The sequence below is a fragment of the Chiloscyllium plagiosum genome, chromosome 6, assembly GCF_004010195.1.
Source record: "Chiloscyllium plagiosum isolate BGI_BamShark_2017 chromosome 6, ASM401019v2, whole genome shotgun sequence".
In the NCBI taxonomy this organism is placed as follows: Eukaryota; Metazoa; Chordata; class Chondrichthyes; order Orectolobiformes; family Hemiscylliidae; genus Chiloscyllium; species Chiloscyllium plagiosum.
The window spans coordinates 5642439-5655449 of NC_057715.1; the positions used below are offsets into that span (position 1 = coordinate 5642439).

The 13011-nt window shown below is 40.4% G+C and overlaps 1 protein-coding gene across 1 annotated transcript in view; it reads left to right on the forward strand.

Annotated features, from left to right (window-relative positions):
• Positions 1-12077, forward strand: part of cnmd (chondromodulin) — a 71403-nt gene extending 59326 nt beyond the window's left edge. The window contains exon 7 of the mRNA XM_043691168.1: positions 11332-12077. Coding sequence (XP_043547103.1) covers positions 11332-11556 — 225 coding nt within the window. The 3' untranslated portion in view covers positions 11557-12077. The remainder of the gene's footprint in view (positions 1-11331) is intronic.
• Positions 12078-13011: the final 934 nt, after the last annotated feature.

Here is a 13011-nt window from a genome sequence, read left to right on the forward strand (position 1 = left end):
CTGTTTCTGGCCTCACCAGCCCGAGGAACTGGAAGCAAACCGGAGATAACCACCCTGGACGTCCTGCTTTTCAGCCTTCTTCCTAGTTCTCCGAAGTCCCGCTATAGTATGTTCCTCCTCTTCTTCCCAACATCATTTGTGCCGACATGTACCACCACCTCTGCCTCTTCACCTTCGTCCTGGAGGATTTCCTGCACTCTGTCTGTGATGTCTTTAACCCTGGCACCAGGAAGGCAACACACCATCCTTAAGTCCCGCCTGCTGCCACAAAAACCCTGGTCAGTTCCTCTCACTATGGAGTCCCCTATTACCACGGCTCTGTGTGATGTCCGACTCTTCCGCTCTGCTTCTGCGCCAACTTTTGATTGACAAACCTGGCCGCCTCGCAGACTGGCAGTATCATCTGTCTCTACTGTTTCCAAAAGATTCAACTTGTTCCTGACAGGTACTTCCCCTGGGGTCTCTTGCACCTGTCTCCTCTCTGCCTTCCTCATCGTCTGCTCTCTTCTGCTCTCTTCTGGTATGGTCGGTGTAATAACCTCGCTGAAGGTCTTGGCCAGAAAGATCTCGTTCTCTCGGATGAGCCTAAGGTCCTCGAGTTCTTTCATCAGTGCTGCAATATGCTCGGTCAGTAGCTGAACGTGCACACACTTTCCACACTTATATGAGCCAGACACACCAGAAGAATGGAATCTCTCACATCATTATCCCCTGAATGAATGCCACTACATTCTACTTATATAAGGTGCTATCTATTGAGATTGCTGAACATTTCCCCCGATCTGTTAGGTGAATTTGGCTGCACAGATGAATTGCTCTGTGATAATGAGGAACAATGTGGGTGAAATATCATTTATGATATGCTAATACTGCAGTGCTCGGCTTCCACACTAATTCAGGGTCATATCTCCAATTAATCTTGACTATTCTTTCTAAATACTAGATATTACTTTTTAGTTTACACATATTACTCTATTTCCTGACTAAAGTCCCACTTCAAAATTCTCATAAAGGATGACTTTTACTTCTGTCTGTCTGGATGCCTGAGGAATGAGAGGAAAATTGACAGAAGACTGGGCCTTCCTATAAAGTTTAAAGGCACCAGTGGAGGAAGATTTTTGACTTATGCTCTGCATCATAAAATTATACATCTGTTCACAAAGAACCAACAACAGATCCACTCACAACAGATGTTTTGAGGAAGCGGTCACTAGACCCGAAACGTTAACTCTGATATCTCTCTACAAAATGCTGCCAGATCTGCTGAGCTTTTCCAGCAAATTCTGTTTTTGCTTCTGATTCCTAGCATCCACAGTTCTTTCATTACTTATCTACTTCTAAAGGTTTGATGAACGCATTATTACCCACAGTATGTTGAAGAAAACTTCCTGGGTCTATTAATTAAGGAGTGGAATGATGACACTCATTGGCATTGGTGCCACTGACCACATCCCATTCTTTAAAAAAAACCTGAAGAAGATGCAGCAGGAAAAGGACAAAAATTTCAAGCATTTTTAAAAACACTATTATGCTACTCTCAATACATTCCAGATGATGAAGGGCATATGCTCAAAACGTTGACTCTCCTGCTCCTCGGATGCTGCCTGATTGGCTTTGCTTTTTCAGCACCACACTCTTCGACTACACTCAATACTGCCAATCTTAAATGTGTCATGCATTAGAATTGATTGATTCAATTGAAAATACTTTAATCTGGCCAATCTAGAGTCAGATAGTTATTATTACGAGTTAATACAGATGACAGAAAAATTACTTTTTGGTGGAATAGAGCACATTTAGTATGATAACTTAAAATAAAGTTTCAGATAAAACGATGAATATTCATGTAGTCGTAGCATGCATTCCTTATGTCAGTTAAAGTTTCTCTCTATATTTTATCTATTATTTAAATTAGCTGAGGATGTTTTTATTACCTTGGACTGTTTATCTATGTTTGGAACTGAATATCCTAATTATAATAATCATATCTAAACTAGTAAAAAGGCTTGACTGGTCAAGCAATATCATAATTCTATTCATTGCTAATCTGGTAGCAATATTTGTTTAAATTGAAATATATATTAATACACAGGGCCTTCTTTGCAAAGGGAAAGAACACATACAAACACTGCTCTTATTTTAATGCAAAAAATGAGGTAACAGGTATTCTTTGAATCATTTCTCAGAGCAATGGCTTGACCAAACAAAGTCTTGGTTAAAATTTAAATAACTTCTGACAGTTAATTATCAGTGATCGTTAATCAGTGCATTCTCCAAGGTAATGCCTCTATCAATCAGAGCACACTTGCTAGTCAATCATCGGTTTCCTCTAGTACAGTATAAATGGTTTCATTTACTTTGGTATTTCTTGCAAATTATTTTGATGAGTCAAAGATCAAAAGATGTAACAAAATGTGCCTTTTGCAGCAATACTGGCATTGACACTTGTTGGGCTTTTGAATATACTTTGTTGAAGTAGACCATTAGCCATTAAGAAGAATTAATGAACCCATTCATAGTACTCCAGTTCGGGCAGATTTAGAGCTGGAAGCAAATCTCAGATAATCTAACACTTTACGTCCAAAACTGATTTTCTTTTATAAGTGTTTGTACATAGACCATTTACAAGACAATTTATTGGTATGAAGTATAGTTATTCATCAATCAATTTCAGGTTGTGAACAATCTGTAATATATATTCTGTTTCTGCTTACTCGAAGAAGATGTTTGTGGGGTGCAGCCTGTATTCTTTGTAATAGTTTTATACAAATTTGTGGACCACCTCAGAGTCAGCCTTATTTGTCCCACAGGCCAGATCTATCTGACAATCTCTTCATCACTTATGCTGACCCTAGCATTCATTTCAGAGCATCATGGTGGAGATTGAGCTAATGACCTACTAAATTAATTGCCAAGCACCATAATTCATTATTCACCATACTAAAGTAGTGACACTGGATAGCAATTATAAATCACCATGTTTTAGAGGGCAGAAATGTTTAAATATCTCACAATGGTAATGTATATTTTAGCACTTTTAATGCAATGAACTACTTCAAGGTGCCCCACAGGATTGTTATAAATCAAATTATGATACTAAGGCATGTAAGGAGATACAAAGTCAGCTTAATCAAAGAGATACATTTAAAGGATGGTCATAAAGGTGGAAAACAAGGTAGTGGAGAACCAGAGAGGTGTAGGAAGGTTAGCCTGATCAGCTGGATGCAAAGCCACTCCCAGTTGAGTAATTAAAATTGGAATTACATAAGATGCTAGAATTAATGGTGTGCAAACATTTCAGAAAGATTACAGAGATGGGGCTTGGGCATGGTCATGGAGGAGTTTAGACCAGGACCCATTGCAAGTCTGTGAACTCAGGGGCAGTAGTGAAATAGGGGGAATTAATCTCTATTGAGATAACAGAATGATCCTAGAATAATACAAATTTTCTTATTATTTTGTAGATCTCTTCATGTTCAAGTATTCATTTGACATGTGATTTTAATGTAAAATATGAATTTGGAATTTTTTGGAATATTGCATGCAATTCTGGTCTCCTTCCTATCGAAAAGATGTTGTGAAACTTGAGAGGGTTCAGAAAAAATTTACAAGGATGTTGCCAAGGTTGGAGGACTTGAGCTATAGGAGAGGAAGACTGGCCTGGGGCTGTTTTCCCTGGAGCGTTAGAGGCTGAGAGGTGACCTTATAGAGGTTTATAAAATCATGAGGGACATGGATAGGGTAAACAGGCAAAGTCTTTTCCCTGGGGTGGGGGAGTCCAGAACTAGAGGGCATCAGTTTAGGGTGAGAGGGGAAAAATATAAAAGAGACCTAAGGGGCAACGTTTTCACACAGGATGGTATATGTGTGGAATGAACTGCCAGACGATGTGGTGGAGGCTGGTATAATTACAACATTTAAAAGGCATCTGGATGGGTATATGAATAGGAAGGGTTTGGAGGGATATGGACCGGATGCTGGCAAGTGGGACTAGATTGGGTTGGGATATCTGGTTGGCTATGACGATTTGGACCAAGGGGTCTGTTTCAGTGCTGTACATCTCTATGACTCTATCAATGCAAAGAAATGTGAGGTAATGCATTTGGTAGATGAAACACGGGGAAACGATACAGGTTCAATGATACAACTGTGAAGGGAGTACAGAAGCAGAGGGACTTCAAAAGTTCAAGTGCACAATTGTCTGAAGGTGGCCAAGAAAATTGAAACATGCTAAGAAGACTTTTAGGATCCTTTATAACTAGAGGCATTAGAGTATAAAAACAAGGAAGTGATGCTACACCTCTACAAATCATTGGTGAGACCACATGTAGAATACAGTTGCATGTCAATTATCCAAACGAGATGGGCGGGGAATTTTTTTTTCAGATAATTGATTGAACAAGTAACCGATCTGATCGTAAACAAGCGGTAATTTATGAGTGCCAGTTAGCCGAACATTTCTTGGTTATCCGCCAGTGCACGCCACAATGCCGATAACTGATAAGTGAATGCTGAGTTGCCTAATGCCGTTTTTACAGGACCTTGAGATCTTGTTCAGATAATCCAAAATTCGGATAATTGATGTTAGGACAACCGAGGTTGTACTGTATTGTGTTCAGTTCTTTATTTATTTAATTGAAGGAAGGATGTTTAAAATCCTGGAGAGAGTGCAAAGGAGATTTACTAGAATTATATCTGAACTGAGTGATGTTTAGACATAAGAAAAGGTTAAAGGAATTAGGCTTATTCTTTGTCGAGCAGAGAAGATTGCAAGGTGACCTTAGATTGGTTTTGACAGGATAAAGACAAATAATTTGTTTGCAGTAGTTGGTATGACAGTAACTGGAGTTCATAATTTCAATATTATCAACAAGATAGCTCGGAGTGAGATGAGGGGAAACTTCTTTACTCAGTGTTGTTAGGGTTTGAAATGTCATGCCTGGGAAAGTGGTGGAGATGCATTCCATGAGAGGTTTCGGAAGAGAGATGGATATGCGTTTGAAAGTGATGAGTTTAGATGACTACAGAGATAGGGCTGGAGAATGGGACTAGCTAGATAGCTCTTTCAGGAGCTAGTACTGACATGATCAGTCAAATAGCCTCCTTCTGTTCTATGAAATTTTATAATTATAAAATATAAGCCATGCTAGTATATTAGGAAATCAGATATTCTGCCTCTTTGAAAGGCTACATTAATAAACCTGTTTCCCTGCTTGACGATGTTAGCTCATTGAAGCAGCGTGAACCACACTGTAGACAGCAGTACTGTCCACTGAGGCAAAGTACATGTTCGCAGATTGACGCTCTGCTCAATACCATCCATACATGTGTGGTATCACATGACATGTTGGCTACAGAATAAGAATTAAGCACTTGAGGAAATGTTTCTGAACCTATAAATCACCAGATCAGATTATTATTATTATTATTATTGTCTTGTACTTGGTATGAAATCCCAGTAGCAGGAGCTGCAAGATAGCCACATGTTTGTTCCCTCAAGTTTTATTGTCACTGCATGCTGGTCACAAATTCAAGATCAAAGAATATTATAACATCGATAAAGGAGTCATAAACTCAGCTCTTTGAAAGAGTTATTTGCTAAGTCTCTCTTTTCTACTCATAGTGCTGCAAGTTATTATTTTCTTTTCAAATATTTAGCAATATTTGTTTGGAAATTTACCATTGAATTTGCTTCCACCACCCTGTTAGACTATGTCTCCCATCCAATTTGCCATTTGTCTTAAACCTGCGTGACTTGCCTACTGACCCTCATAATCACTAGAAGCTTTTTTCTGCCTATCTACTCCATCAAAGCTCTTTGTAATTTTAAAATATTTCATTTTTTTGCCCATAAAAGTTTATATCTCAGAATATTGTAACAATTCTGAACATGCCCTTCAACTTTGTTGATCTTGACATTTTGCGAACCTTTTTTGAGGAGTTAATGGGGTGCATGTTAGCATGCTGGTGCAGTGATTGATTTAAGTTTTCAGCTGAATGAACTGTAATCTCAATCTCAGGAGACATACCACGAAGACTTGCCAACGATTACATTTTTCATAACCCTTTCAATAAAATCTTTTGGGACCACCACTATGAAAGCAGTTTCTGTGGAGAGAACTGTAAATTTTCACCTTCTAATGCTAACAGTATTGGAATTACAACAGTCATGCAATGCTGGGAAAGTAACAAAGAAGACACTGTTCACAAGTAGAGCACAGTCGAGCCACAGAGGTGAATGTAGTAGATATTCTCCACAAGACATTTTTTCTCTGAAAGCTAATTAGTAGCTTTCTAAAAACTATTATGTAAATCTTACACCCTAGCTGCCAATCAAACAAATGCCTTTTCTTCCATTAAATACAATTAATACACGAGGGTAGAAATTACTCATGGGAATGTTAATATATGGTGATTTAATCGTCTGTTACCTCTGCCTAAGTAGCAGCATAAGGAATTTAATACCAATGCTTTAAAAATTGACATAACACCATCATCATAAATTTCCTCATGGTGTTAAGTGAATTTTCTTAGACAGTCTCTGATTCATTCATCAGAACTGGTAAATAAGTAGTCAGAAATTATGAGACAAATACCCCAAAACTGTGAAGGATGAATGGGAGAAACTCCCACGCAAGTTTGCTTCATCAGAATTTTACAAGTACACTAATCAAAGTGAAACACAAGCTTCACATGAAAGCTATTAATTATAAGAATTACTGAAATTCCACTCAGTTATTATTTTGATTTGATTTTTTACTCCACTTTGGAACAGATGAAGTCTTTTTTCCGAAACTGGGTGGGTTTCGGTCAGGTTGGGGGTTGAAGTGTTAGAAATCTGAAATACAGGTCCATAATATCCAAACCAGATTTCATTGGAGATGGGTTAGGGGCTAAGAACAGCCAACCTGCTTGAGACAAACAAGCTGCTATTTTCAACATTAGAATGAGACTGGGAGACTCACACTTATCCATCATTTCAATGTTAGCTTTTCCCAATCAGTTTTCGGAAAACCAGAGGCTCCAGAAAGCCCAGGAATGCTGGTTCCAAGAGTTTTTTAAAAATAACTGAACCTATTTGCTGCATTCAGCATTCCTCCCTTGATAGTTTCCCACAAGTGACACTCAGCTGGCTGTTCCAAGCAGCCTACCCTCTCACCCTTAAGGCACCTACTCTCTTCCACGTAGTTCAGAGATTCCTCAGGCCTTCAATCCACAATCCTTTCCCCACATCTCCCAGCTTCCAGTTCTCCACTCAACCACAGTCTGTGATCCTTCAGAATCTCAGCACCACACTATTATCTCTAATCCTTGACTACCTGCCTGGTCTCTGATTTATAACCATGATCCCTTGCCTCCAATCCTACAGGCCTCTGATCCCCATCCACCCTCCGCCAAGGTAAGATTGCTACTGGAATCAGATTAGGGCTCTGATCTACGTGAAGCAACATTTCACTACCTACTAGAGGCCAAGCCTGTTAATCAGACAGCTTCAATGCAGGCAACTTGTCAGTGATATCATTTGCAAATACATTTTCAGAATGCTGTAGGTCATGTTCTGCCCTGGCAGGTTGCAAAGGTAAAACTCCCTGATCATCTTCATGTCCCAGTTTGGATCACAATCTGTTCTGTCACATAGTTTATTTGGTATAGTTTGGCAGTCACTATATTTAGTTTTAATTCTATCATTTAGAAAGTGGAGTTGTGTTGTAACAAGATGAAACTTATGAGAAATGAAGTCAAAGGGTTAATTGCACAGTTTGCTGAATTCCCAACCTCAGTGTATCGCTGCTGAACGCCCAAAACCAACGGAAGGCCTTGTTTCATGATGGGGAATATTGCAGATGTTGGCACATATTACAGATGTTGGGGGGATTGCAGATGTTGGCACATATTGCAGATGTTGGGGGTTATTGCAGAGGTTGGCACATATTGCAGATGTTGGGGGTTATTGCAGATGTTGGGGAATATTGCAGATGTTGGCACATATTGCAGATGTTGGGGAATATGCAGATGTTGGCACATATTGCAGATGTTGGGGTTATTGCAGATGTTGGGGAATATTGCAGATGTTGGCACATATTACAGATGTTGGGGGGATTGCAGATGTTGGCACATATTGCAGATGTTGGGGAATATTGCAGATGTTGGCACATATTACAGATCACACAGTTTATTTGGTATAGTTTGGCAGTCACTATATTTAGTTTTAATTCTATCATTTAAAAAGTGGAGTTGTGTTGTAACAAGATGAAACTTATGAGAAATGAAGTCAAAGGATTAATTGCACAGTTTGCTGAATTCCCAACCTCAGTGTATCGCTTCTGAACGCCCAAAACCAACGGAAGGCCTTGTTTCATGATGGGGAATATTGCAGAGGTTGGCACATATTGCAGATGTTGGGGGTTATTGCAGATGTTGGCACATATTGCAGATGTTGGGAGCTTTTGCAGATGTAGAGGGATATTGTAGATGTTGGCACATATTGCAGATGTTGGGGGAGATTGCAGATGTTTGGGTTAGGATTGGGTGGTGGTGGTTAGAATCAGGAAAGAATGAATTGACCTACTCTCAAATCACTTTCCCCATAAAGAAGACTTGGAGGCCAATCGGCTTTATCCCCTCCTATTGCAATTTGACAGGAGGCTTGGTGAGGAGACTAGGATTGAATCAAAGATTTCTAAACCTTTTGTTTGAGGGCCAATTTTGTTTTAATCAGTTGAGGTAGGTGACGATTTGACCAGGGGTCAGGAGAGAGTTGCTGAGACTGCAGATCTAAGGGAAGTAGGGACAAGAGTCTGTTGATGAGCCAAGATGAGTGAAAAGTCACATGGATGAGAGTGATATTCATTCTCATCTCTTTGACGATGTCTCTTCCCTCATCCCTCCCTATCTCTCTACCCCACACACCTCTTTCTTTCTCAGCCCAACCCTCTCTTTCCCATCTATCTCTTCTATCTCTTGTGGGCGGCACGGTGGCACAGTGGTTAGCACTGCTGCCTCACAGCGCCAGAGACCCGGGTTCAATTCCCGCCTCAGGCGACTCTCTGTGTGGAGTTTGCACGTTCTCCCCGTGTCTGCGTGGGTTTCCTCCGGGTGCTCCGGTTTCCTCCCACAGTCCAAAAAAAAATTGTGCAGGTTAGATGAATTGGCCATGCTAAATTGCCTGTAGTGTTAGGTGAAGGGGTAAATGTAGGGGATTGGGTCTGGGTGGGTTGCGCTTCGGCGGGTCGGTGTGGACTTGTTGGGCCGAAGGGCCTGTTTCCACACTGTAAGTAACCTAATCTAATCTAATCTGTAAGTAATCTAATCTCTCTCAATCCCTGCATATGCTCTCTCCCCAGCCTGCATCTCTCACCCTTCCATACCTCCTTTTCCTCACTTCTCCTTCTCGCTCTGTCCCTGTCTCCTTGTCTCTCTCTCTCTCTCACTCTTCATCTCCCCACCCATATCCCCCCTCCCTCTGTCTCTCCACAATCTCCCTTTCTCTCTACTGATTGCACCCTTCTCTTCTCTCTACCCCTCCTCTTCTCTTGGTTTCCTCCCTCCCACCCTCTAACACTCACTGCTTTCTTCATGGTGACAGCCACGTTCTGGACATTTCCGCTCCCCAGTTCCTGTTGGGGTTACAGACCGTGCTAGGCCATGAGACAATTCTCAGATGCTCACAGAAATTCACATTGACAATATGGTACTTCTCATTTTCAAAGGGCTCACCAGGCAACTGATGGGCTGATACAAACCTTTGGCAGGTCAGACTGTACCCAACAGAACATATGTTGGACAATCCAGATTTCAAAAGTTGTAGAACAATGGATCAGGCTGATTAAAGATCCTACACATGAAGCTCAGAAAAAAAACATTTTTAAATGAGCATAGGCTAAACAGGTTATGACTTAACTCACTGGAGTTCAGAAGAATGAGAGGTGATCTCATTGAAACATATGTGAATCTTAAAGGGTTCAACTGGGCAAATGCTAAGACGATGTTTTCCTTCATGGGAAAGTCTAGAACAAGAAAGCATATTCTCAGAATAAAGGAGCACCAATTTAAGACTGAAGTGAGGAGGCATTTCTTCTCTCAGAGGATTGAGTGTCTTTGGAACATGTGGGCAGAATTCTTGTATATACTTAAGGCTGAAATAGATCCTTGATCAGTCGGGGAATCATGGCTTATGGGAACGTTCAGAAAGTGAACGTGAAGAAGTTTGGCTCAGCCAGTCCTATGGAATGGCAGAGCAGGCTTGAGGGACCGGCTGGCCTGCACTTGTTCCTATTTCTTATGGTCTTATTCTGTTATGGTTTTAAGCTGCATTGGCGAAGTTTTGCACCCAATGACTTTCCTGACAATACTCAACAGACTTTGTAATTTTTTAAGTGCAGTCAACTTATGAGACATGGGCTAACAAACCAACAAATTTGGTGCCTGTTTGTGTACATTGATTTTGTTTTATAACGATGCAATTCTGAAATCAGATGCAATGGGCAGAATCTTCCATTATTTGTTGCAAGTATGGTGATCCATGTGAAAATGAGTGAGATGTCTTTCACCAGAACCCACCGGGCCATGTGTCTGTCAGGCATGTACATGGTCACCCAATGGTCTTTCTGTGAGATATACATCATGGGACACCGATGTGCTCTCCCTCCTGAGCCAATCACAGGCTTGCTGCCAGTGTGAGAGATGGAGCACTGAATAAGAAGTCATGGCTGCTCATGGTACAGTGACCCGGACGTTCAGGGGCAACAGGCAGAGCTAGATTCAGGGGATGGGGATGGGAGATTGGATGAGGCTCACATGGAGAGGGTGGGGAGTCAGAAGGATTAGCTTTTAACTGCCAGCTTCCTGCTCCTACATTTGCCTCTTATCATCCCAAAATTGGAATAGATCAAGGTACTACCTCACCAAACCTAAAGGACAGGTCTCTTAATTGTACCAACCAAGAAGGCTGCCAGTGTTCTTGCATGTTGGGAATAAAGTTAATCAGAGTGGTGGCATGAAGAGATCTTTAATTGGTTATTGTCCACTTAAGAGTCTCAATTGATAGCAAGGCATTAAAACCTTTGCACTTTGAACATAATTCTTGTGATACACAGAGGTGCCATGGATTTCCCCAGCACTAATCACCTTATGATCTTCTTCTTCTGGCACTTTCTCCATTGTTTTTAGGAAGGGGAGGTTTCTGCACAGTGTCTTTCCTCGTGTTTACCCTTTTGAAAATGTTAACATGTGGTTGTTGTTATGATGTCTTGCTTTACCAAAAGCTCTAGTTTTTAAGGAAAAAGGATTCTGAACACAAGCAATACTAAAATGTCTTTCTTGCTTTTTCAGCGAATCTTAGAAGGTGAGAGTGGCACCATGACCTTTGACCCTATGCTGGATCACAACGGAATCTGTTGCGCTGAGTGTAGACGCAGTTATTCACATTGCCAGCGTATATGTGAACCCTTGCGTGGCTACATCCCCTGGCCTTATAATTATCGAGGGTGTCGTGTTGTTTGTAGATTAATCATGCCATGCTCCTGGTGGGTAGGACGCATACTTGGTTTGGTATAAGCTGCTGAAGGAGCCCCATTTTTGAAAGTGGAACCCAATGGATAATAATTATTGGCTATGAATTTTCATACATGATTATTGTTGGAAGGAATTTCCAAGAAGAGTTGCAATTTAAAGTGCCTTTGTTAAAAACTATCCATTAATGCACCTCAGTGTCTGACCACATATTTTCTGCAGATGTAATGTTTATAGAGTTTGGTTTAAAAATTGAAATACTCCAAACCCATCTAAATTGTGTAAAGCTACATGTGGTTAGACCAAAAGTGGAATTACTTAAAATGATCCTGTTTATTTAGAACATTGTACAGACATTAGAAATTGTGCAATAAAGCATGCAACAACATGTATGTGTGCTTAGATCCTTATTTGTACAGATAATATGATCCATTGGTGGTGTATATGTAACTCTAAGATTAAAAAGGCCAATGAATACAATAGAACTAGCTGACTAGGACTGTTAAATGCTTTTTGTTATTAAGTTTCTAAAATTTTCAATTCCAATTATTAAAGAATGTCATGCATTGTCGTGTGTTGGTTTTCAGTTAAATTCAACTTTCTCCACTATGTGCAGCGTAAATATTCAAAAGAAAAAAAAATTCAACACTTGGTTGTTTTTGGAAAATAAATCAAAATGTAAAGTTTTTCACTTTGACTGTTGGTAACAAAAAGAAAGTGTTTATTGAAGTGTGCAGTGATGGTGAGCTTTGTTTTCTCTGGGGTGCTCAGCTCTTGATATCAGCTGCATTGCTTTATATTAATATAAGAAAATGGTTGAGGCCAGAAAGGAAAATGAACCTTTGGAGACACAAAAGGTTCCCCTTTGAAATAACTTCACAGAGGCTGATACGGATCACCAAGTCCCCCTTTATTTACACGTGGAGAGTCTTTAACACTGATCCAACTCCCTGAGAATCAGCTCTCGGAGTGAACAGAACCCAGGACACTCCTGTTCTCTTTATCCTTTTCTCTTCCCACTCCTCCCCCCCGCACTACCACTGCGCAACAATAGTGCTTACATTTCCGCACAACACCCATGTTTGAGTGTGCATGGTGACTCAGTGTGCAAGAACTTTATTCAATATTTCCACCACCAGGAAAAACACCCATTTGGATAGTGAACCATTAATAAGCAAGACCCAATAAAATTAAAATACACATTATTATGTTTGTGATTGGAAGTCTGCAGACTTGGTTAGTATGGTGATTGAACCCATGACCTTGGTATTATTAATGCCACACTCTAACCATCTGAACCAATAGACCAACTTGCAGGCACTTTTGTTTTTATCTGTAATCCAGATTAACAGCTCCAATCAGGGAACTCTGTGAGGTCCACATGGCTGACCTCACTACAATTACTACACCCTTAAGCGCCTTTCAGCATCAAGCTTTACTGACTGTGGTTGACTGTGAGTATATGTTATCAGCCAATTGCCTACTCAGCCACACGAATGG